The 26,463-nt window shown below is 42.8% G+C and overlaps 1 protein-coding gene across 4 annotated transcripts in view; it reads right to left on the minus strand.

Moving 5' to 3' along the window:
• Window positions 1–600: 600 nt before the first annotated feature.
• ADAMTS20 (ADAM metallopeptidase with thrombospondin type 1 motif 20) overlaps window positions 601–26,463 on the minus strand; it is a 78,368-nt gene continuing 52,505 nt past the window's right edge. For 3 of the 4 annotated variants that reach the window (XM_083399237.1, XM_083399239.1, XM_083399240.1), the window contains 11 exons: window positions 13,535–13,702; window positions 9,646–9,819; window positions 8,673–8,843; window positions 7,639–7,839; window positions 7,400–7,529; window positions 7,191–7,285; window positions 7,012–7,106; window positions 6,203–6,336; window positions 4,231–4,322; window positions 1,913–2,017; window positions 601–1,238 (listed from right to left, as the gene is read on the minus strand). In XM_083399237.1, coding sequence (XP_083255363.1) covers window positions 1,149–1,238; window positions 1,913–2,017; window positions 4,231–4,322; window positions 6,203–6,336; window positions 7,012–7,106; window positions 7,191–7,285; window positions 7,400–7,529; window positions 7,639–7,839; window positions 8,673–8,843; window positions 9,646–9,819; window positions 13,535–13,702 — 1,455 coding nt within the window. In that variant the 3' untranslated portion in view covers window positions 601–1,148. The remainder of the gene's footprint in view (window positions 1,239–1,912; window positions 2,018–4,230; window positions 4,323–6,202; window positions 6,337–7,011; window positions 7,107–7,190; window positions 7,286–7,399; window positions 7,530–7,638; window positions 7,840–8,672; window positions 8,844–9,645; window positions 9,820–13,534; window positions 13,703–26,463) is intronic. The other variant, XM_083399238.1, reaches the window with a different exon arrangement.

Raw genomic sequence — 26,463 nt, forward strand, 5'->3', positions numbered from 1 at the left:
TTGCCATCCTAAACCAACTTACTAGAGAGTAAGTCCCAGTGAACCTAGAGGGATTTAAAGATGATTAAATATATTTAGGATTATGCTGGACATTGTATATTTCAACACCTTCCGTGCTTTCTAACGTAACTGATCGAGCCAGCTTAGCAAATGTGAACTCTTTGTTTTGTAAAGTAATAAGGATCTTAAGGGACGCGGGTGGCACTGTGGGTTAAACCACAGAGCCTAGGACTTGCCGATCAGAAGGTCGGCGGTTCGAATCCCCGCAACGGGGTGAGCTCCCGTTGCTCGGTCCCTGCTCCTGCCAACCTAGCAGTTCGAAAGCACGTCAAAGTGCAAGTAGATAAATAGCTACCACTCCAGTGGGAAGGTAAACAGTGTTTCCATGCGCTGCTCTGGTTCGCCAGAAGCGGCTTAGTCATGCTGGCCACATGACCAGGAAGCTGTACGCCGGCTCCCTGCTCCTGCTAGGTTGGCAGGAGCAGGGACCAAGCAACGGGAGCTCACCCCGTCGCAGGGATTCGAACCGCCGACCTTCTGATTGACAAGTCCTAGGCTCTGTGGTTTAACCCACAGCGCCACCCGCGTCCCTCTAGCAGAACAGGATACAGACAGGATACAGAAACATGCCCAGGCTGGAGCAGGCTACATCCCCATGTACATTCACTATACATTCAGCCAGTGTGTTCAGAGTGCTAGGAAGCTGCAAGAAACCCCGGATCTCAGAGAAATGTATTTATATGCTATGTGCATTTGTAATCACGTTTGCCATGTTCATGTCACTCGTTGCAGTTTTATGTGTGCGCATAAAACACCAAGGGGTCCGTTTTCCTTTTAAATGGGCGAAATGGCCTTAAGAATGTGCCCAGCAACCTGTGGCAGCTTCTTAGGAGGTTGTGGGTGTGGCAAGAAGCAGAGTTGCCGATTGACATACTAGGAGTTGAAGGAATTCAGAGTAAACAAACACTGCAGAGTTGAAAGGATTGAGGAAATAACAGCACCTTCAATATAATTCTTAATGATTTCTTTCTTCTTCTTCTTCTTCTTCTTCTTCTTCTTCTTCTTCTTCTTCTTCTTCTTCTTCTTCTTCTTCTCCTCCTCCTCCTCCTCCTCCTCCTCCTCCTCCTCCTCCTCCTCTCTTTTTCTCTCTAGTTTATTTGAAGTTGGAGACCAGTGTTTCCATTAGGAATGCATTTCCCACAGAATCCTCCACATCTTCCGTATATCTTAGTATCATCCTGGAAAGAACAGAAAATCACTTCGTGAGAAGCATGCACTCATAGCTGCCTTGGAAGCAACAGCGCCCCCTCGCTGCAGCGATGCACAAGTTGTCTGAGAACCAGGAATCATGGGAAGGAGATGAAGCAATGACCTGCATGTCCTCTCCTTCTGTGTCATGTGACAGGCAACTCCAAATCACTCCCCCCGCCCCAGCTGCCCTGCCTGAAAACAGGCCTGCTTCTTCCAGATGTCTGCTGCCACTTTCCTTGTTTTCTTCATTAAGAGGTTTTCTGAGATTAAGTCTTTACAGCCTCTTCTTCTTTTAAATGCCTGACGCTTTCCAACTCCTTAGTACAGTACAGGTACCTCAGGTTACATATGCTTCAGGTTACATATGCTTCAGGTTACAGACTCCAGTAACCCAGAAATAGTGCTTCAGGTTAAGAACTTTACTTCAGGATGAGAATCATGCTCCGGCGGTGCAGCGGCAGCAGGAGGCTAAAGTGGTGCATCAGCTAAAGTGGTGCTTCAGGTTAAGAACAGTTTCAGGTTAAGAACGGACCTCCGGAATGAATTAAGTACTTAACCCGAGGTACCACTGTACCTGAGTCAAGGTTCCTTTGCTGCTAATTGAAGCAACTGGAGCAAACACCCCATCCCTGCAAATAATCATTGGTGCAAACAGACTTACTTGAGATTTGTGTATCTGAACTGTAACGTAATTTCCCTGAGCGATCCACTTTGCCGTAGGGGATAACCTCAGCCCAGTGCCTGCCAAATTGATGCCAAACTGCCCCTTTTCAAGTGGAGAGAGGAAAACAGATAGATCGGCTTTAGAGCATGGCTAGAAATATTGCAAATATTTGTGCAGGTGTGCCAAGAAATGAACAGCAGAAGCGTCAATAAAAGAAAGATGAGACAAGGAGGGCTGAGGTGGGGTGGAGAGGGTATGGGGCAGCATCACAAAAGAGGAGTTAAGGGGGATGGGGGGGGAACGTGATATAGCAAACAGCACAGTGACATGTAATCAATTTAGAAAATCTTTCTGCTCTAACTACCAGTTGGTTGAAAAGCAGATTTTAGTTCCAGAAAAGCTGTTGTATCACCCAGTGAGGAGAAATGTCACATGGTTCCTACCCAAAAATGAAGAAACAAGCAACTTAGAAGGCAAATTTCGAGACTGTGTGTATAAGGCCTTTAGTAGTTCCTCCTTCCTTCCTTTAATTTCTTTCTCTCTCTTTGTGTGTGTGTGTGTGTGTGTGTGTGTGTGTGAGAGAGAGAGAGAGAGAGAGAGAGAGAGAGAGTGTCAGCTGTATGTGCGGGGGTCAGATGGGCAGAGACATTGTCAGGTATGTGTGTGTGCTTTTGTTAAGTGTGTCAAGGGGTGTGTGTGTGCATGCATGGTCATCTGTCCAGCATTGCACATTTTTGCTCCCCTGCCCCCAGCCCATCTTCAACAGGCACCAGTCGCTACCACGTTAGATATTTGAAATAATAATAATAATAATATGTACCCCACCCATCTGAGTGGGTTATCCTAGGCACTCTGTGTAGCTTCCAGCATATATAAAAACATAATAAAACATTACATATTAAAAAGATTCCCTGTACAGGGCTGCCTTCTAAAAGTTGCATCCTAAAGTTGGGGAACCTGCCATGGATTAGGGCAGTGTTTTTCAACCAGTGTGCCATGGCACCCTGGGGTGCCTTGAATGATGGCCAGGGGTGCTGTGGGCAACCCTGGCCTCTGTCCCTCCTTCCTTCCCTCCCTCCTCTGATGCCTTCTCTGCCTCCCAAAGGCTTGCACAGCTGTTTGTTGCAGCAGCCCTGGCTACAAGCTCCGCAGGCAAATGGTGCCTCTGGGGCTGGTCAGGGGAGAGGAGAGGAGGCTGAGAAAACACTCTGCAAGGGAGGATGCTCGAAAAGGGGCTGCCAGCTCTGCAGGCAAGGGACTTCTGAGGTCTGGAGCACATATCCCTACAGGGGAGCCACAGAAAGAATGTAGTTGGTCAAGGGAGCCTCAAAAAGGTTGAAAACTTCTGGATTAGGTCAATGCCTCTGTCGTACCACTCTGAAAAAGACTGCCTTGACTCCAACCTAAAGCACAATTGCTGAAGAGAAGTTGTGTGAGATCACAAGAGGGCAGTGTTGCATTGCAGACTCCAGATGCAACAGGTCAGAAGGGAGGGGGGGTCTACAAGAAGTGGCGAGACAAAGGAAGAGTGAAAGAGCAGGTGAACAGAAAGAGGGGGTTTCAAGAAAAGAGGGGAAAGGGTAAAAAAAAAGAGAGAAAGAAACAGGAACAAAACACCTCATGGGATTTGGGTACTGATTTCTGCCAGACACTAGGAAAATTCTCACATCTCTACAGTGCTTGCCACTGAAAACCCCTCACACTTGCTTGGGAATGTGCCCCATCGAATGCAATGAATGGCAAGCCAAATTCTACAGTCCTTCTGATCATTGGAGTCACTGAACATTTGAAAACAGATAAAATGTGAGAAACCAGCTGAAGATGAGGCCGAAATGAAATAAAAAGGGAGCAAGCAAGAAAAGAGGGATATTTGGGTATTTAAAGATTTCAACAAAATCAACTATATATCTTGGAAAGTTGTTTGTTCACCCCTAGTTTGGACGCTTCTGGACATATTGGAATCACATTTGGTTCTGAGATCAAAGAGTTTGTTTGTTGTCCCGTTGGACACAATTTTCAAACAAGTTGGCAAACTTGACTTTCAAACCTTCCGTGATATTAACCAAATACAGCATAATGGCTCCTAAGATCAAGGGGGAAGGTTTTCGTCTATGTTTGGATACAGTTGGACGCCATTTTGACTCAAGATGGCAGACCGAGCCTTTCAAAACTACACTGATTTCAAAACTGCACTATTCTTTCGATTTCTTAGAGTTCCTGAGCAACACTGGGTATGAGGCTGCTAATACTTAATGGACTGGAAAAAAATGCACCACAAAGGAAAACTGAGTCCCATCTCTATCCCTGACACATACCTGTGGGCATCTAGCAGCGCTGTAACAGTCTCCAGCTGTGGCAAAAGGAACGGGCTTCCCAAGTATGGTGTGAGCAAAACGGAAGTCGGTGGCTAGCAAGCAAAAGTGAAAGCTTGTTATGGCCAGCAAAACTAGTTTAATTCTTGATTCGTGCCCGCCCCATGGAAGGTAAGGTAAAGAACCCCTGGACAGTTAAGTCCAGTCCAAAATGACTGTGGGGTTGCGGCACTCATCTCATTTTCAGGCCAAGGGAGCCAGCGTTTATCCACAAACAGCTTTCCGGGCCATGTGGCCAGCATGACTAAACCGCTTCTGGCTCAACGGGACACCGTGATGAGTGCCAGAGAGCATGGAAACACTGCTTATCTTCCAGCCGCAGTGGTACCTATTTATCTACTTGCACTGGTGTGCTTTCGAACTGCTAGGTTGGCAGGAGATGGGACAAAGCAACGGGAGCTCACTCTGTTGTGGGGATTTGAACCGCCAACCTTCTGATTAGCAAGCCCAAGAGGCTCAGTGGTTTAGACCACAGCATCCCCGTGGAAGAAAGGGTAGATGAAGATCTACATTGGGAAAAAGGAGGGGAATAAAGGTCTACAATGGGAACAAGGGTGGGAGTGGAAGACCAGCAGCACCTCTTATACACCAAGACGCTGCTGTAGAGGCAGCATGGGGAGGCTGCCAGGGAGGAGGCAGAGCTGGTCTCTAAGGAAAGTGCCAAAGTTGTTGCTGCTACCTCAGCAGCAGCAGCAGCAACATCAGGCAATGCATTCCCTGGAGGCCAGATCGCTGCCCCTGTGGATCCTGCCGTCTGAGGCAGTTGCCTCAGCTTGCCTCATGGTTGGACCAGCCCTGCCCTGCGCCTTCAGAACTCTGAGCTGGTGGAGGCCTAAGTGCATGGCAAACATGGAACAACACCACTCTGTTTCTCTCCCCCCCCCCCCGCCCCCAGTTCCCTTAAAGCATCTAGTTTAAGGGCTGGAACAGACATGGCCACAAAAGTGCTTGAATAGGTCTCAGGTCTCTTTAAACTTTTGCAAATAGCAACCACCGTGGGGCTCTCTCTCTTTCTCTCTCTCTCTCTCTCTCTCTCTCTGTGTGTGTGTGTGTGTGTCAGGACATGTCAGGGCAACAGGGGAGGGAAAATATAACCCTTTCAAAGAGCTATTTCCCCACTGAAAATGGCCTTTCTGAAGTTGCTATCACCCTATCAGGGCAGAGATAGCCTTGGCTGCAGTAATCTATGGCCTGGGAAGCTCAGTACTGTACTGAATTGCTACAAGGAGCTTTATGTGGGTCTGCCTTTGCAGTCTGTTTGGGAAAGCTGCACTGGTTGCATCTGCATATCCAATACAAAGGACCTGTTTTTGACCTATAAAGCTCTGTCCATCCCAATAGATATTTGGAGCGCCTCTCCTGACCTGAACCTACTTGGATCCTGCCGTCTTCATGTGAGGCCCACTGCCCCCTCTGAGGGAGGTTGGGAGGGTGGCAAAAAGGGAGAGCTCTTTCCACTGTCATTCCCCTTGTGATGTTGACATTAGTGCCATTAGGAAAACCATAAAAGCCTCATTTCTGCCCTAATCTGGATTGTGGTTGCTATTTGCAAAAGTTGAGAGAGAGCAGAGATCGGATGACAAATCTCTAGCATCGCACTGAGTTTGGCCTTTGCACAGAATGAGAAGAGAGAACAATATGGCCGGCTGCTTTGGAGAGAGGCCACACATACAAGCTCACCTCTTGATAGGAGCATCACACCATAATGATGTGCGCATGCAAAAACCTATCACAAACCAAACCCCACCAAGAAGATATTTCATAGAATCTCACATCACCTCCAATATATCATTATGTAATGAAAGACGGGGTGGGGGGATAGACTTTTTCTTTCAAAAGGGCACTACTGGGAATACAATTTGTGTTTCCAACAGTCAGTCATTGCAAAACACAGTATTATTACATAAAGACTCACTTTTAATCTCCAAAGAACTGAGGTCAATTCTTATTTTCCTAAAAATGGTGTAGCCAGCTGCAGCGTAGTCATCCCTGCACATGCAGTCTTGCCGTCTGCTTCCATTAAAAGGACACTCATATGGATTTTGCAGCCTACAAATAAGCGTTCTTTAGTTTTTGCTTTCATCACAGCAAAGTGCTATTCCATATTAAAAGCCTGAAGAGGGTGAAAACTAATGAGGTTAAATTATGCAACACGGAGGCTTGTATAAACGCCTACAGATTTGCAGCTGAAAGCTGTGAAAAAACCCAGGAACGCTAAACATCTTTTAAGTCCTGTTGATATTATGGAGAGAGGTGTAAGCATGTCCTTAACTCTCACATTAAAAATAAATAGGATTTAGAAATTAACTTTGGCTGGATCATGCCCAGCATATGGAGCCTCCGCAGATGCAATGCTTAGAAATAAGCCATGCTCAGGTTGTGAGTTTTGGTAGAGCTCTGGCCAAATAATAGCATGAATTATGGGGGTTGGAGTTTGCTCCAGGTGAATTCTGAAACTATTTGCACATGCTCAGTTTGGAGCATGCAGGGTGCCACCATTTTAGATGGCTGTCCAACATGCCCACGTAGCCTGCATCTCGAATGTGCACGAGTGCAGAGTTGCCTTTTTATGTTCTGAATTAATGTTGAAGAACCTAGGAATAGCATTTCCTAGGTTCCTCAACATTAATTCAGAACATAAACAGACATATCATTCTGCAACTTACATATGAATACAGTATATCTACAAATAAAGAAAGGTTAAAAAATTAAAAATCACAGTACCTATATCCATATACTTCTGAAAAGTTATCTGCTTCTCCTTTAGCCAGTGTTAAATATTCTTTGGGATCCTCTAGCCACATGTCTGAACAAAAAATCTACAACAGAAACGTAGAATTCCTTTAGAAAAAGGTGCATTTCCTCCACATATCTCCCCTCTCAGATAAAAGGAGTCACAATACCTTTATCTTTCTTCCTTTAATGTTTAGCAAATATTCCCCATCCTTTCTAATCTTTTTTCTGATCTGGATTTCTTTGCAGCTGGTTATCATCTCACCTAAAAATAGACGTGTCAGGTCATTTTGTGTGTGTGTGTGTGTGTGTGTGTGTGTGTGTGTGTGTGTGAATGAAGCATTCCATTGTATCCATTGCACATATCTGAATTACTTACAGTCTTTTGCATGGCAAATCCTTCTAGCTGCAGGTTTCAAATGCGACAGACACAAGTCACTGGGTGAGCCACTTTGGGTCATGCATTCTACTCTTCTTCCTGCCGTTCCCTTTCCACAAGGTGCTGAACACTTAAACAGAGATCATAGAAATAATTTAGACAACAGCAAGCAAGTCAAAGTGGAGGCCACAGTTCCTTCCTGGCCTGAGGCATCTTAACCTTGCTGAGTCAATACTCACCTGACTCCACTTCCCCACATTCCATGATGCGGCAAGTGGACACGCCACAACATTACATTTATTCATCAGTGGTGACTGAGCCAGCGGGCAATTTCTGTATGCTATTTTTCGAAGGCTGTTGGTATGGCTGTTCCAGGCATTGTGGGCTTCTACACAGTATGAGGTCTTCTGCTGGTTCTCAAGATAACAACCAGCTGGACACTAAAATAATATAATTACTGTCACAAAGGGCACATGAAGTTAATTGTTATTATACTTGTGAGTCGAGGACCTGCCACCCGCTTGAGGATAAGAAAGAGACAAGGACAAAGTATATAAAAATTCCTATCAGGCCCCTTGGACAACCAAGGCAACCAACCACAGGTCCATAGCAAGGTCAAAAACATGGAAATGAACTAAAGGGAGGATGGGTGGGTGATCCGACAAAACCCAGCAGCGCAATGAGAGGGCAATGCTGCCGCTGCCGCATTTGAGCAGCTAAACCCCACCCCCTCAGCTTCCGCCTGATTGGTTGGTTGCCAGGGGGTGCGGCACGGCAGCTGGAACAGCAGACGCAGGGGCCAGAATACCCCCTGCCGACACGGGAAATGGCTCTCGCTCACAACTCCTCCCCTCTGGAAGGAGGAGAGGCTTTATTGGAACCTTGTTCTATGCAGGAAATCCCCATTTCAATGAGCTTACTCCCAAGAAAGTAGGCATAGGATTTTATCTCTTGCTAGCTCCACCTCCCTCAGAAATTCAGGGAGGCAGCTGCTCTGCAGAAGACACTTTTTGTGTGGCTGTCCCTAAAATCTTTAGGCCACAAAATACAAAACTTTTTCAACAGAAAGAGATGTTCGTGTTGGGCAAAGCAGCTCCAAGGCCTGTACCCCATAATAAAAGCAAACTGAATTGGTGGAAGCTGAGAGAATTCAATGAATGTTTTTGAACTGTTGGTGAGAGAGACTGTTCGTACTCCCATGCTTTTTTAAAAATGCATCTGCTGTTTTCAGGTATAAAATCAGACACCTGGTCACAAATGCACATGTACATACCTGTGAGGAGTCAACTGTAATGACAATATATTTACAGGAAGCCAGTTTGCATTTCTTGCTGGATGGAGGTTTCACGCCAGGATCACAGAGTCTTTCGTTTACTTGGATCCCGTTTTCATCCACACACCTCACCTTGCGGTATGTTTCCCTTTTTTGACACGACGAGGAACACTGAAGATGACAAGAACAAATCCTGTAAGATAGACTACATTTCTGAAGCCAAGTTTTTTTTTCGAGAAAAGCTCGTCCCAAATGTGGCCACTCTGAAAGCAAGTGGAATTCTGTAGCTACTCGTTTATATTAGAGCTTTATATATGATATTAAGTGGTTGGTGCTAAGAGTAGCATTTCAGGGTGGGCATCTCATGGAAGCTACATGTTTCATGTCTCCCCTAGTGGAAAGCTGTTCAAGTTGTTCCTCAATCAGGCATTTGGATTTTCCACACTGGGTGATATATAATATGGCTATTTCACAGAAGACCGAGAGTCAACGGAATAAGGAAGTTCACATCAAAATCACTTCTTGTTCCCTGTGTGTCATCATGCCGTTCAAAGCCACTCAGAGTTGTAAAGGAAAATGTATCACTGTTTTGATTTCCCCATTTACACTATTGGGGCACCCTATTAATGCAGCCATAGAGTCATACATCATAAAGCAACCTTCAGATCTTTCTTCAACAGATCGCCTTTGATCCTTAAAACGTGTGTGTCAGTAGCGTTACCACCCACCTCACTTTACGGGCATCTTCATTGGCAGGGACTGAAGTAGACAAACTGGAAATACGTGGGCAAACAGCAGAATGCACAAATAAGACACATATGGGAACGGCGTTGCATGTCACCATTGAAAACTATGACGGTCTTCCCACTGCAAATATTTTTTAACAAGTAGGGTAACTGCAGCCAAACCTGCAGACATCTGTAACTGGTTTAAATAATCTCAAGCAAGAAGCTTATTTCTTGGCCATACTTACATCTTGCCATTCGTCAGTCAGCCAGTGATACTGTACACAGGCAGGCAGCCAACAAGGCCTCTTACTAGGTGGTTGCATCAGATAATTACACAGCACTTCATCAACTCTACCGCTGCCTCTCAGCCTACAGTAAACATCCCGGTGTTGAACTCCTTCTCCACAGGTCACGGAACACTGAAATAAATAAATGTGTGCACACAGGCACAGAAAAACCAGGAAAATGAGTGAATGAGACGTAACAGGGCAATCCAAACAATATCTGCACAGAGAAAAGCCCTGATGAGCTCAAGGGTGCTTAACCCAAGTATGTATTGTTAGGAGTACGACATTCATACTTTTTAATAGTCACTAACTCTGTTATCACCTTGCCAACAAAGGTCCGTATAGTAAAAGCTATGGTCTTCCCAGTAGTGATGTATGGAAGTGAGAGCTGGACCATAAAGAAGGCTGATCGCCGAAGAATTGATGCTTTTGAATTATGGTGCTGGAGGAGACTCTTGAGAGTCCCATGGACTGCAAGAAGATCAAACGCATCCATTCTTAAGGAAATCAGCCCTGAGTTCTCACTGGAAGGACAGATCGTGAAGCTGAGGCTCCAATACTTTGGCCACCTCATGAGAAGAGAAGACTCCCTGGAAAAGACCCTGATGTTGGGAAAGATGGAGGGCACAAGGACAAGGGGACGACAGAGGACAAGATGGTTAGACAGTGTTCTCGAAGCTACAAACATGAATCTGACCAAACTGCGGGAGGCAGTGGAAGACAGGAGTGCCTGGCGTGCTCTGGTCCATGGGGTCATGAAGAGTCGGACACGACTGAACGACTAAACAACAATAACAACTCTGCTAGGGTATACGTACTCTAAAATAAATCAGTGGGGTTTACACCCAGGTAAGTTGGAGACAGGACTGCAGCCTACCTACTTACCTTGGAGTAAGTCTCGTTAAACTCAGAATGACACTTATGAGTAGGCAAGTATAGGTCTTTGCTACGGCAGCACAGGAAAGCACAGGAAATCTTGCTCTATTAGTGGAAGGCAATTGTCAGTTGTGAGCCATTGCACCCACAAGCCATATATGGGGAAATATATCAATGTCATTTTCTCTCAGTTTCCCATTTTTCCGATTTTAAGTTTAGATTTCCACATCAGTTCATGGTGTCTCCTAGAATCCATTTTTGTGTGTGCAATTTTGCCCAATATCTACATTTTTTTTGCAAAGCAGCTTTCCCTAGTATAATGCATCTAATGTTATTTTCAGTAAAATATATGCACCTATATGCACATTGTACCCTGGCTTGTGCATCTTTGTACACAATACTTGGCCAAAGAACTGCATTGCAAAATTCGGGGAAGTGTGAATTGTGAAGGATGGCCGAACCTCAGTTTGCAGATCATTTTGGGAAATGTGGATTAAGTTCACCTTTAAATGCAGGCTGAATCAAATTTATCTCCCATCCCTTGTTGTGTAGGCAAAAGTGGAGAGTTCCGGCATTGGAAAACCATAATAGATGGTTGTTAGCATGTATTGTCGGTCACGAGCTGTGCAGGCTTATACGGAGGGCTGAAAAGCAACTGAGCAAATGTACTCTTTATTTCCTACCCCTCGTACATGGCATTCATGTAACTGGTAAAGAGGGAATTTATTCACATGCTGATGTCACTTGTCTTCTCTCTCACACAGAAATCAAAGGCCACATGCTTTCAAGCAGCTTCATCTTACCATTGCCAATGTTTTCCAGACTTCAAAAATGACTGAATCATATTTAGCCATTATTGCCTCCACCCTTTCATTGCATATTTGTTTCATATTTTTTTTAAAAGTCTTACTCTCCTCTGCAGCCTTTTAATGTTAATTCTCCATGGCACATTTCCTAAAATGTGTGCCTCTTGAAAAGGCAGAATATATAGCCTTCTTGTACGTGAGTGAAAAAAGCACATACCACAACTTGTTTCCATTAACTTTATTTGAAAATCGCAGATGGGGAGCTGGAGTTTCAATTCTCCAGACTCATTTGTACCGTAACTATTAACTTTATGGTGATCTGTATGTAAGCATGAAAGGAGAGCAGATCCTCTATACGTGTTTTGCTTTGTAGTCATCTCCATCAATTGCATTCGCTGACGCAAGGCACATCCCTCCACAGAATGTTAATTAACTTCAGAACTGCATTGACACAATGCGGCAGAATGAAAAACGATGTGTAATAATTTAGGACACATATATGACCGCATATATGGCCACTGGCCCCATCACCTCCTGGCAAATAGAAGGGGAAGAAATGGAGGCAGTGAGAGATTTTACTTTCTTGGGCTCCATGATCACTGCAGATGGTGACAGCAGCCACAAAATTAAAAGAAGGCTGATCGCCAAAGAATTGATGCTTTTGAATTATGGTGCTGGAGGAGACTCTTGAGAGTCCCATGGACTGCAAGAAGATCAAACCTATCCATTCTTAGGAAATCAGCCCTGAGTGCTCACTGGAAGGACAGATCCTGAAGCTGAGGCTCCAATACTTTGGCCACCTCATGAGAAGAGAAGACTCCCTGGAAAAGACCCTGACGTTGGGAAAGATGGGGGGCACAAGGAGAAGGGGACGACAGAGGACGAGATGGTTGGATAGTGTTCTCGAAGCTACCAGCATGAGTTTGATCAAACTGCAGGAGGCAGTGGAAGACAGAAGTGCCTGGGGTGCTCTGGTCCAGGGGGTCACGAAGAGTCGGACACGACTAAACGACTAAACGACAACAAATGACCGCATTGTCCTAATCATAAAGGAAGGGCTGTAGATCAATAGTAGAACATCTTCTTCCCATGCAGAAGGCCCCAGTTTGTATCTCTGGCATCTCCAAGGTAGGACTGAGAGAGACCTGAGACTATCCTGGTGATGATTCAGTATAATGTAGCTTCCTAAGGTCCTATTATGCTTTCACCACATGTTAAGAGAGACTAAAATGAGATGGATGGAAGGGGGTGATTGTAGCAGGCTTGCACAGCTTATGGCGTCTCAAACTGGCGACAGCTCTTGAGCCAAATATTGTGGCCTGCTTGGTGTCTGACAACCCATAAAAGCCCAGGCAGACCCCCAAATTCAAGAGGCCTTATTGAGCGGCTGGTAAGTTACTGTCTATTGTTGGCTTACTGTGTTCAGCCCAGTGGTGTGCAAATTGTGCATTTCTGAATTATAGCAACGGTGGTCCAATGTGTTCAGAATCAACCTGTGGCTAGCCTAGTACCACAGATTTGCCACTTTTGTGAAATATTTCTGAATAACTGGAACCACACAATACAAGAGAATACTGCCTAGTGAAGGCTAAGCACTTAAAAACCTCATTGATTTCAATGGGAGAGTTAAAATCCAGTCAAATCCTGTGTTTACTCAGGATTCTTCAATGGGGCTTATTTCCATGTGACTATTGTGCCCAGATAACGGCCTAAGAAAATTAAATGCTGTAGCAAAACTGGATTGGTACCCCAACTTGGAAGTGTCTTAAATTCTTATTAAGAATGTATTTGTCTCCCGCTCCCAACATTTCCCAAGTGTTATTTTTTAGATTGCACTACTTGGTGGTTTTTTGTATTTTGTTCCTTGAGTTTCATTGAAAGTTTGTATTTTCAGTTAATTTGTATTCTATTTTATGTTGCTGTTGTTTTACCTTGTAAAGCTCTAAGAGCTTCTTAATTTATTAATTGGTCTATAAAATGATTAAACAAATAAGTAAATGAATAAATAACAACTGTCATTAGACAGTAGATTGGACCATACGAGCCAAACTCTACTGGGTGCACCACAGGACAAAAAAGTTAGGTACTGTACTTCATTGCGGAAGGTATGACCTTCTCTCTGCTGCAGAACTGTATCGTGACTTGACTGCAAGACTAAAAAATACCTCATTCCACCTGTTGGCCTTCCATCCAGGACATCGGGCAGCTCTGCAAACTTTGTGAGTCCGAGGCTTCTTTAAATGCTGGCACATATTATCACCTAGTTTAATTTGGAAGTTGTTAACGCAATATATGTCACGGTCCTTTACACCCTTCCCACAGGATACAGAGCACTGTAAAAGAAAGAAGAATCAAACGTTCTCAGCTGTTTGACTTTAGAATGACATTTTCATAGCAGAAGCATGGCCAATTATTGGTGCAAATATTGCATGGCAAATAAATGCTACTATGCTGAATCAGGTCCATTTGGGCCACCATCATACACCCACTTAAGGGAGAGGGCCCTATTGAAGATATTGGCACTTACTCGTGAACATTCATAGGGTTCTACTGTGTGGTCAGCCATGTGAGTCTTGAAGTTCTCGGACAGGACATGTTGGCCAGTGATGCAGTTACACAATTTTGGAGTCCAGACTTAACAGTCTTACAGAGAATCTCTCTGTGTTGCTTTGCTTACTTTGAAGTCAGCCCTGCAGTGTTTGGTGGTCCCCCTGCTCACTCTGCTAAGTGGGTCCTCCTCCGATTCTACCCTCAAGTCCTGCCCTGGCACCACCACTGATGTTGACAGTGACCACGTCCTGCTCTTTGTTCCCATGGCCTGGCACCCAAACATTCCATTTTGCTTACATGCTTAATAGCATGTTGATGTATCTATCCTCTGCGTGACCATCCATCTCTGTATGATTCTTTACTCTGATTCTCACCAGTCTTATAGCGGTGGGAGGAAATCTTACTGGAAAGTCAGGTGGAGTTAATACCAGAGCTGGTCAGTACCAGAGCACCCTACGAGGCCCTATCACTAACAATTATCTTTCTGTTTTCTGTTGCCCTGATCTGCCCTGGGCTTGGCAGACATTTAAATTTACCACATTGGCAGTGACACTACTACATGGTGGGCCATAATGGGAACTTAAAATAGCAGTTAGACCCAAATGCTCAGGGCAGCTAAAATAAGTCGGCAGTTGCCTGCTCATTTGTAGTTGTGTTTACGATTTACCTACTTCAGCAGCCTTACTTTCCCCAAAGCAAAAATTAATACAGTTCTTATTTTCAGCAAATGGAAACATTTCTAAGGCAACTGACTGAGACTTGCATTTTACATCGCTGTATCCAGCAGGATGTCTCATATTTCTATGGAACTTACATATAGATTGTATGGTGGAACTTGCCTATAGTTTTACTGAAAAGTAGGATTTACTTCATTGTATATACAGTTAGGACTAGGGATGTCAGTGTATTTGTTTTCTTATGCTAAATTTTCAAACACTACAGGCTTTGGATTCTGTTACACTTTGAGGGTATTCTAATGAGGGGGAAAGACTCATGCGAAGGATATTTGATATTTCCTGCAAGGTATTCTTTTCTCTTATCCGAGCCCTTGAGCATGAGGCGACAGAGAACCTGCCACTTTTGCAAACCTTATCATTACAAAGGCATTTCAAAGAGCCAGTTCTGGAAGGATTAAGTATCAAAGGACCCCAGTGATAAGCTCCACATTAAAGTCTTTACACTGTAAACAGAACTTGATAAATGGTGGCACTTAAGTAAGGCAGGTGTTTGAAAAAGACACAACGTATTTCCTATTGTCTCAAAAGGCTCACCTTTTTTCTTTTTTTAAAAAAAGTTCACTTATACTGTAAGGCAGATCTAATCATTTCTTTATCTGAAGTACCAACATGAAAACAGATCCAGTGTCAGTGTATTCCTCAGCGGTTTCCATTTCCCCAGTATGAGCTATTCCTCACCAGACACTTTACTTCCATTTTTCCTCTGTTTCCGAGGTCTGCGGTTTCCAAACAATATTCACCGAAGGCAACAGTGTTAAGGTAAGAATGTTGTTCTGTTCTTTACTTTCATAGCAAGGAAACATGCCTGGTCTACTCAGTGATTAATAATAAAAAATTAAGGGTGCAATCCAGCCACAGCTAAGCAAGTCCTTTTTTCAGCAGGAATTCACCTCTCAGGTGGGCACCATTGACATTATAAGAGAGCAAAGGAGGCGTTCATCGTGAGTTCCGGCACCTCTTTTTCCAGAAAAACAGCACTCCTTTAAAAGCACCATCAATTTCAATGGAATAATTAAGCCAGTGCTGAACTCTCCCCATTTGAAATCTACAGGATTTGCATTAGAAGGATAATGCTTACAGTGCCAATATAAAAAAGCAGACGGCTGCTCATTAGTAATTCATACAGCGGCTTGTTATAAATGTATTGTTTGAAATGTAAAGATATAAATGCTTTAATTGTGACCTGCTGAATCCCTCAAATGTATAACGACAGCATGCAAATGCTCTGAAATAAAACCAATGCTGTCTTTGATCAAATGGGCACCAGTTTTGCTTGCAAGGAATATGGGGAATATTTTGCTGTTTACAAAATGCTCATTTTAAGTTGTGCTTGTATAGAATAACACAGAACAGGACGCAGACAATATATACTATAGAAGATGGTGTTTGTGCAAGTGTGTTTTATGAAGTCACTGTAGTAGGTTTAGCTTCTTAAGAGGATTTCTTGATAACGGTCAATGAAGTGTCAATTAATGTACAATAAAATAATGACAAAACAGACAGAGTATAGAGTGGAAGTTAGTAATTCAGAAAGGATAAAGGACAAAACATTAGCTGTACACTAGTAATGGAAGGAAAGCAACAAGAAGTGCAGCAGCTGTGGAAAAAATATTAGGAGTGGGGAAAGTACCAAATGTATGATTTTTAAAAAAAAGTCTTCCTTGGCCTAGTTTGATAATGTGACACTGCTTATAAAAAGTTTCAAAACATACATGCAAGAGAGTATTGTACTCTACTGAATGGGCAAGCGGATTCATCTGCCTTAGATAAAGCAACTGGTCTATTGCGACAGGCTGATGCCTGAAACATATTGGGAATTAAAATTATCTCTTTGTCTACTACACAGATGGTGCCAGAGGGCAGGATCCATCAAAGTTGTTCTGTCAGCACAAGAACTCCAGAGCAGATTTGGGAGAGGCATGGAGTGTGAGGAGAGGAGAGGGAGGAAAGTTCTGTTGTGAAGACGGAAATCTTTGTGCCAGCAGAATGACTTCACTGGATATATAAAGAGCCCTTAAGTGTTAAGACACTTATTTGCTCTAGATGAAAAAGCTGAAGGCCAAAGACTCATACTCCAGTGTTGTTCTCTACTGAATTTTACTAAAATCTATGGGATTTGTTCCTTACACATAACTGTGCCCGACTGTGTCTCTCTATTATTAACTCCTCTGCCTCGGTTCACTTCAGGTTGGCTTGGAAAAAAATTGAGTTATCTCCTCCCAAATAGGGTCCACTCCCAACCTCATAGTCACTCAAACTTATCTTCCACCGGTACCTCAAAATCCCCCCCCCCACTTATCAGGTGGCAGTTCAAATTAATAATAATAATAATAATAATAATAATAATAATAATAATAATTTATTATTTATACCTCACCCATTTGGCTGGGTTTCCCAGCCACTCTGGCCAGCTTCCAACAAAGTATTAAAATACAATAGTCTATTAAACATTAAAAGTTTCCCTAAACAGGGCTGCCTTCAGATGTCTTCTAAAAGTCTGGTCATTGTTTTTCTCTATGACATCTGGTGGGAGGACATTCCACAGGGAGGGCGCCACTACCGAGAAGGCCCTCTGCCTGGTTCCCTGTAACTTGGCTTCTCGCAGCGAGGGAACTGCCAGAATGTACATTAAGCTGTAGGGAGACTGATGGAAGGGATGCCTTTCCTTCCTATTGCTCTTCTCTTGATACTTTTGTGTGATATGTAGCAGGGCACCAGACCAACCAAAAGGAGCCTTTGGGGATGTGGTCTGCATCTATTTGTAGCCGTGGCCTAGGGGCAGCACATTTTCCAGGGCCCACTTTGCCTGGGTTGGCATATTGCTACCCCCCATGGAGATGGGAGGCCTCTCTGTCACCGTTCCCTGTAGCCTGGACACAGTGCAACTTGCTGCTACAGCCATACTGCGGTCTTCACTGTAGTCCAGTTGGTGGTGTGGGAGAGCAGGGTAGGGTAGAGGGGCCTGAGGGAATCAGCTGAATGGAGAGGGCTTGGGACACAATGAGTACAAGGAATTCTTCTCTGGCTCAGATCAAAATCTGAACTGAAGACGAATTCAGGGATCATAAACACAGCAAAACATTTAGAAACTTCCCTAAACAGGGCTGCCTTCAGATATCTTCTAAAGGTTGTATAGTTACATATCTCCTTGGCTCAGGGGTGGCATAACTCCATACCTTCCAATGTTTCTCTGACAAAAATAGGGTCATCCTACCATACCTTCCAACATTTCTCCGATGGAAATAGGGACATCCTAAGGAAAAGTGGGACATTCCAGGATCAAATCAGAAACCGGGAAGGCTTCTGTAAATCTGGAACTGTTCCTGGAAAACAGGGACACTTGGAAGGGTCTGTGGCACATAAATTTCATGAAGGAAGTCCCAAACTCTGAGATTTGCATCACTTTCTTCCTGAGTAGAAGCAGTAAGAGCACCCACTAGCATGTAGTATACTAAGAAAACTATCAGCTGAAAATTCATGTGATCAACAAGGTGTATTTTGCATTCAGCTATCCATATCTAAGTGGAGAAAAAAGCACTAGGGCCAGCATTTAAAGGTTCAGTAAATAATCCCTTGTTACAAAGGTAGTTTCCTGTAAATTGCCCTAGGCATTAATCTCTATAATAGATTAATAAATGCATTTCCCCCCTAGCCAAAGCACTTTAAACTCCCACAGGTTTCAACAGGAGAGATTTATGCATGTGCTTAAATCTCCCACTGAAATTAATAGGACTTAAAAGTGCTTAACTTTGGCTGGATCGTGTGAATTTTATTGCTAAGTTAAAAGTTTTTTCACTGCTGCCACTTAATTCCATCTGTAAAACTAAACTGAGAAGTCTGTTCAGGTTTGTGTTCAAAAGCTTCTTTGCTTGCGCTTTAAAGGGTCGCTTTTCAGGAAACCGTACAGACAGGAACTCTTCATATAGCTTTTATATCTTTCCTTTCAAGAAACACCCCACATATGTGCCACCAAGGGGCCTCCATCATTTGGACTGCAATTTAGATCAATCCTGCCTCTTCAGTAGTGGAAAAACATTACCTTTTACAAAAAATGCTGTGCGGCTATTTGGAAACAAATAAAAGCAGACTATTTTATAGCTACAAGAAAGGAGTAAGATTGCTTGAGATATCTGTTTCTAACTATGCATTTCTGCTTGTTTCAGGACTTACAACAGCTGTGCAAGGAACTCCAGTGCCCAAGAAACAGCTGGCCACATCTCTCTAGAAACAGTATATAGAGTGCATAATATCATATGTGTAGAAACATGGAGATACACCAAGTCAATTCTGCAGGTTCCAATCCATTGGATTGTGTCTAAGATCACAGGCCTAGGTTATCCAAATGGGTGGGTTGTGCAGACAGGCCTGGTTAACAATGGCTTTAGGGTTTTTCACCTCTCTGCTTTTCCCTAAGTTATTGGTTGCCAAGGGGTGGTGGGTGGAAGGAGAGTGATGCAGTCTGGGGACAATTTAGGGCAAAACCGACCTTTCTCTGTAATAATGGGATCACAGAGGCTATGCCAAAAGTCACTGCATACTTGTTTCCCCTTCCCTCGGGAGTCCTTGCAATATACGAACTCTTTCTCCACAAGCAAACTGTCCATCAAAATGATGGGTATTTAGCGAGCAATTATATAGCTGCCAGTTAGTGTCAATGGAGTAGAACTCTGTCCTTCCAACTTAATAAACACAATAGAGTTATCACTGCTGACACCTGGAGGATTTAACAAGTTTCGTTTTGTGCTAGTTCAGCACCTTTTCCAGGGAAGGTACCTGCTGTCTGACTCCTTTAAAAAATGATCGTATGTCAGGGACCGTGCTGAGGAGGGCTGCACTGAGGAGGAATGGAGGGAGCCCCCCCTCCCCCTGCTCCTGATCAGAATCCTGAATCTTTCCAGGACAGTATAGATTTGGAACAGTGGTTTGCAGAGGGGCATAGTTCAGAAGGCAGAATCTGGGAAGTACTAGATGGGGAACAGCTAGGAGGAGAAGAACCGGGAAAGAGTTAACAGACTCACTGTCACTTGAAAGTGTTCATCTGCTCAGTCCAAGGTCAAGAAGAGCAGATAAGGTGGCAGCAGACAAAGTACAGTGGTTGCAAGATCAGGTGACAAGATGCGGTAGTGAAGGGGTGACTAGGGAAGTAGGTGGAACCCTTAATTGGGAGCACCTTCATTCCTAGGAATGGATTCTCTTGCTGTGATCATTAAAGTTTCTAACTGGTAAGAGACTCTTTTATCTTTGTTCTGCTTATCTACTGCCAAAGGGGGAGGAAGGAAGCCAGTTCCCTGAAGCCTGACATCCCATCACACCCATTGGCACTTTATTGCATAAGTAGTTTTTGGCAAAGTAATCAATTGCTTGCTGCATCTCACACAGACAAAAGAAATAATTGGCTCTAGCCTTAAGGAAAGGCCCATTGAAACCAATGGGGCTAACTAAAATTTCATTGATTCCAGTGGGTTTATTCTAAAAAGGATAAGCCTGGCTAAAGCTCAGAAAAATAGTATAGTCCCTTATGGGCAGATGCACACACTTTCTACAAAAGTGCCCCCCACCACTCTGTTTTTTCTAACCATTTTATTTCTCTTTGAACATTTTTGCAATTATACTGTTAGAAGATATGCAGCACAATCATCACAATCATCTCTACATCACCACTCCAACATAAGTCTTATCATTGCCAATGGGACTTACTGCCAGGTAAGGGTGTACAAGATTTCAGTCTTAAATCTTATTCATTTGTTGATTTATACAAAATACTTGCATTGGACGTAGCATGCAGAAACCATTCGCCATAATTTGAAGAATCAAATATACCGACTAAATTGAAGCTGAATGATCTCTTATTTATGCTAAGATTCTATTACTTATCTCAACTGGACTAAACTAACATCTGTTGTATGGCAGATTCTTTTAAAAATATTAACACATCAAAGGGCAAAAGCTGGATTTGATTAGTATTGTTCAAAGTCTGTATGCTTCTCTGGTAACTGGGCTTTGTCTGCTAAATCCCCTTTTCCTTTAAATAATAACATTCAAGGGAGATCAATCAAATGCAGCTGCTGGAATACAAATGAATTCATATGATACAGGTGTAATATCCACATTCAGACACCTCAAGACACAGTTGATTGCAGAATCCTGAATAGTTGGGATGTTCTGCAATAAACTGTACTGGAAGAGATTGAGGTGACAAGGCCTGTAAAATTTCATGAAGCCATTCACCATTTGTATCCCCACCCTCCTTCCCCAGCTATAGTTCCTCTCAGTGGCGTAGCGTGGGGGGTGCAGGGGGGGCCGGCCGCACCGGGCGCAACATCTGGGGGTTAGGGGGCGCAAATCCACGGGTTAGGGGGTGCAAATTACTTGCCTTGCCCCAGGTGCTGACAACCCACGCTACGCCCCTGGTTCCTCTTCTTCCTTTTTGCACCATCTTTCTTCCCTCTTTCCTTTGCCTTAGTGAGGAATTTTTAAACTCAAGCTTGAGCTTTCAAGAGGCAAGAAAAACCTTTGGAAAAACCCCACACCCATCACAGTAGCTTTTCAGGTTTTCCTAGCCCCAATAATATTGTTGCTTCAGATCCATCTGCTTCAGATTCTTCTTCACTGAATGATCCCAACCAGTTAGGGATTACACAGAGAACCTCTTAGGGTCCCTTCCAACTCAACAATTCTATGATTCCATGACTGCAGTCTGACACAGCCAATGAAATTAGGCCACATCACTAACGGATAGTGAAACCACCCCTTCGAACAGCGGAGATGCGCTTCTAATATTCTTGCCTTGCTGTGCTGTGCAGGAGGTTACATTGCCTATTTAGCCCTGCACAACCAGGCTTTGTCTCCAGTCCGACTCTAGTGGCACGTTGCTGTGTGTGGCTAAGTGTGGTGGAATGTGGAGGAAGTTAAATATTCGGATGGAAAAAAAGCAACGTGTTGTGAATTAGTGACATCAGCATTTGGTTGTGCATCCAAAGACACATCTTCAGCCTCATTCGGCTGCAACTGTGTTGGATTGGATCAAGATGAGAAGTATCAGCCCGGTTTCTCTGGCAACAACAGCACATTCCCTCTCTCCTCTTTTTTTAAAAAAAATATTTTTATTGATTTTCCAATAAAAAACATCCAATCATAATCCAATTAAACAAAAAACAAAAAAAAAAAAAGACCAAATTATAATCCAAATTGTAATTATTGATTTTTCGGGGCTCCCCATAGTCTGGACCCCTGAAGCCTATCTCCAAATCTCAGTCCTGCCTCTCCTTGTTGTTTTCATATTTTCCACATCCCAATTTAACCCTCTCTCCTCGAAACACCACCCTCTTGCAACCCTCCACAAAGAAGGGCTTAAATATGATATCAATCCATCAATCGTCTTCAGGCACAACGAAGCACTTCCATCTAATTATCAGGACAGTTATTGGCATATTAGGTGGAGGGGAGTCAATACCTCTGAAGGGGAGTCAATACCTCAAAGCTGAATCTTTGAAAAGACAAAGATGTCGTGTGCCGCAAGTTCTCATGCCTGGGAAGTGGGGAAACAGCTCATTCTGGATGGGGTTGCACTCCCCTGCAAGGTGCAGGTCCAGGGGTGACTCCTGAATTCAGCACTGTCAGCAGAGGCTCAGGTGGCCTCAGTGGCTAGGAGTGCTTTCCCCCCAGTCTCACTGGTTTGCCAAGCTCTGGCCCCTTTTGGACAGAAATGACTTGGACACTGTACTCCATGCTCTGGACACTACCAGATTGGACAACTGCAATGCGCTCTACATGCGACTGGCTTTGAAGATGACTCAGAAATGTCAACTGCTCAAAAGTGCAGTAGCCAGATAATGGGTTCCATTTAGATTTCTTGTTTTAAAACAGAGACACTTCTGGAAATGTCACTTAATGGCTTTCAGCAAATGCTAAAGTCTCACCTCTTACCGTGATCTTTGATACCTGAGATACATATTCTTAAGATTGTAACTTTTTAAAAAACTGTTTTTAATGTTGTATTTGAAATTGTTGCAGCCCACCCTGGGACTTTCAAGTGAAGGGAGGGTAAGATATAACAGCAGCAACAACAACAATTTCAGAATCATGATTCTGACTAGGTGTGCTAAATTCAAATGGACTGCAGGATCAATAATTTGCCACCAATCACACCCATATTTTAAAACTGAAAATAACTTCTCTGTCTGCATCATACAGCAGCAATCATTGATAGACTTGCACCTTTGCTCTTAAAATATTAGCTTTGTAAAGAAAAGAATAGAATGTGAATTCAATTCAATAGAATGTGTTCTCAACTATTTATGAAGTATAGGTTTTTTGGTAATTGCTGAATACTATAACAATTTGATTATTGTGGAATATTAAGAGAAAATCTTTATTGTATTGCTAATTGTTTATACCAGGAATAACAATGACTTTAGTATAGATTGTCTTCAGCTCTTAAATTGCCTGATTGTTTATATAGATATTTTTGTATGTATAGGATGCTTATAAATAAATACATTGATTTTAAAATGAACATCAGATTTCAAACTATAAAGATAATTCAATAGCATATTATAGGAGCATTTCAGGTCATGTTGGTCTACTCTTCATGTTGGTCTACTCTTCTCAGCTATGCCCCCCCCCCCCGGGTTAAACTACATACTGGAAAAAGGAAACATTATAATGCTTCTAAGATTCAATTATTATTGAACAATATGTAAGTGTGTCTCTATATAAACTGATTTTCACACTGCATAAAAGTTTAAAATTACTTATTCAATATTTACTATCAATACACGCTTTCCTCCAACTGCACAGATATATCAACATCTCATGCATTGTTTAATATGCTTTTTTAAAATAATAAAAAGACATACACACAAACCCGTTACAACAGAAGCAACTATTATTTTTGCTTTTCTTAACAGGGATCTTTGCTGTGGCATCTGATTACCATCCGAGAATCAGAAAATCTCTCTCTCTCTCTCTCTCTCTCTCTTACACACACACACACTTAATTTTTCATTTACTCATGTGGTGGGATCAGCTGTCAATAAATTTCCTCCATACTTCACAATTTGAAGGCCAGTCATTATTCCAAGTACAGATGCCATTAAAATATTATTTTAATATTGGTAAAATGGCAAAGTTTTAAAACAGCTTGATATATAAATCATATGGTTACTGTATGCATAATCACAAATGTCTTCCCATATACACTATACACAAGTGTGCATTATAAGAAAAGTAAAAAGGTAAAGGACCCCTGGATGTTTATGTCCAGTCGAAGGCGACTATGGGGTTGCAGCGCTCATCTCGCTTTCAGGCTGAGAGAGCCGGGGTTTGTCCACAGACAGCTTTCCGGGTCATGTGGCTAGCATGACTGAACCGCTTCTGGTGCAACGGAATACCGTGATGGAAACCAGAGCGCATGGAAACGCCACCACAGCAGTACCTATTTATCTACTTGCACTGACCTGCTTTTGAACTGCTAGGTTGGCAGGAGCTGGGAAAGAGCAATGGGAGCTCACTCCGTCACGGAGATTTGAACCGCCAACCTTCTGATCGGCAAGCTCAAGAGTGGTTTAGACCACAGCACCAGCCGCATCCCATCTATGCGTTATATCACTGTTGAGCTATAATCCTTTACTGGATATACCCTTTGGCAGTATACTGAAGTGCACCTTATGAAGTAATGATTATAATAATTGGGTATTTATTGAGGCTAAACCAAAACAATGACTTTGCAGCCCTAGAAAAATGAGGACCCCTTTCCAACATCCTTCTGGAAGGCTCAAAAAGGGGCAAAGTGTTTTTAGCATGGCTGCATAGGTGTACTCCTATTTCCCTTTAGGTTTCATTCCGCATTACTTGTCAGTTGGATGGTGTAGCACTGGATTGTCTGGTGTATCTTTGGAGATCTGTTTATCTATTTCTGCAGCACTATTTCTCTTTAAACTAGTTATTTTCCCATAGAAACAAGTGAGTTCCCGCATAACCAGATTTGGTCACATGAGATTATCACTGAGAACCAACAAGCTAATTCGGAGTAATGTTCAGGAAGCATTGCCTTCACTCTGAACTGATATCATTTGGCTTCAGTGGTGTTGCTATGTAGCAACACCCGACTGACATGTGATGATGCCATTATTACTAACAAGATACCTAAGCTACTTCTCTTTCAGAAAGAAAAAAGTTCAACAGCTGATCAGGCTATGTAGGCACACTAAACTGGCATGAGAGAATGAGATTTTCAGGGAACATCTTGAACCACCCTAAAACGCCATCAAAAATGTTGAGCTGTAACTATCAATCCCTCCACCCACCTGCTTCAGAAATGAGGAATGCATGCATTTATCACAAGATGAAAGTCACATCAGGGAAAGAACACTGACAAAGATGATGGCTGGAATGATTCTGTCAACAGCAACAAAAGAATTGACACACAAAAATGAAAGTACGAATAATTTGCTAAAAGATCACAGAAGAACCAAAGAATATTTCAGCATGTTCCTCTTCAAATGTAAGAAAACTATTATGCCAACAATATTGAGACAGATGTACTTTTACAATGTACCTGCAACTGTTGGGCATGCAAAGCAGTGAAGACAGGAACCCATTTGCTGGGTGCTGGGTCAAGTTAAGCATGGTGAGTGGCAGAGGGATCTGCTATGTAAATCAAGAACATTTCAGCACGGATTGACAATATGGACAGACTAGTTACATACGAACGAATTGAATATCAACGCAAATTAAGAATGGATAAATATGAAGAAATCTGGAAGAATACTTAAGCGATAAGGCGGAAAGTGGCGGGAAGTGGGGGGGGGAGAGGTGGGAAAATATTGTTAAAAGGGTGTAGTTATAGGTATATCAGTGCTCAAATCTGAATTGTTAAATTGTATTATTAGTGTTATTGTGGTTTTTGTGGTTGGTGTCTGTATTGAAAAAACGATTAATTTTATTTTATTTTTTAAAAAGAACATTTCAGCAGGGACAGCATTAGGTGGAATCATGAATAGGGCTGATGACATTAGTAAATTACATCATATTATTTAATATATCTTTAGGAGCTTATTAAGAGAATTAGTGATATTCTCTAACCACATTATATAACTTAATGTAATTACATATATTTGATGATAACAATGAAATGTTAATATTGAAGCAAAAAGTATCAATAAAATGGTCGAAGAGGATACGTTTGAATCACCTCTTGCTTGACAAGAGTCCTGCTAGAGAACAAATAGCTGTGTGTGGCAGAAAAAAGTGGATTTCAATGAGTTTCCATGCGGAACTGATGCAACTTTTACAGGAGCGGATTGGAACACGTACAGTTTGATTTGACTGATTCATGTGCTTCAGGAACAACAACAACAAAATAGATTGAGACATTCTGTTTTCACTGAGGAATACCCAATTAAGGCAGATGAAAATTAGGATTTAAGAACATAAAAATAGCCCTGCCTGATCTTAGGAAAGGCACATTTTTGCAAAACCACAAGCGAGACAGGAGGGGGAAAGCCCACCCCTGCTGCTTCCTCCCAGAAATTGGTATTCAAAAGCATTCTTCCTCTGAACATGCCGGTAGCCACTGATAAGACATATTCCCCATGAATCCATTCAACTCCTTTGGTTTCATGTCATTTATGTACATAAGAGTACCATACACACAGTTTGGGGGTCACAAATGCCTGCTGTGGGAAGTATAGTGATTGTTCTGCATGAACAGAAGTACTTTCAAAACTAAGGCAGCTCATATTTGCAGCCGCTGAATGATCTAGCAAAATGTATTTCAAAAGTTGTTGTAGGGAAAACGGCTTAAC

This window comes from Podarcis tiliguerta (assembly GCF_965153285.1).
Source record: "Podarcis tiliguerta genome assembly, chromosome: 10".
In the NCBI taxonomy this organism is placed as follows: Eukaryota; Metazoa; Chordata; class Lepidosauria; order Squamata; family Lacertidae; genus Podarcis; species Podarcis tiliguerta.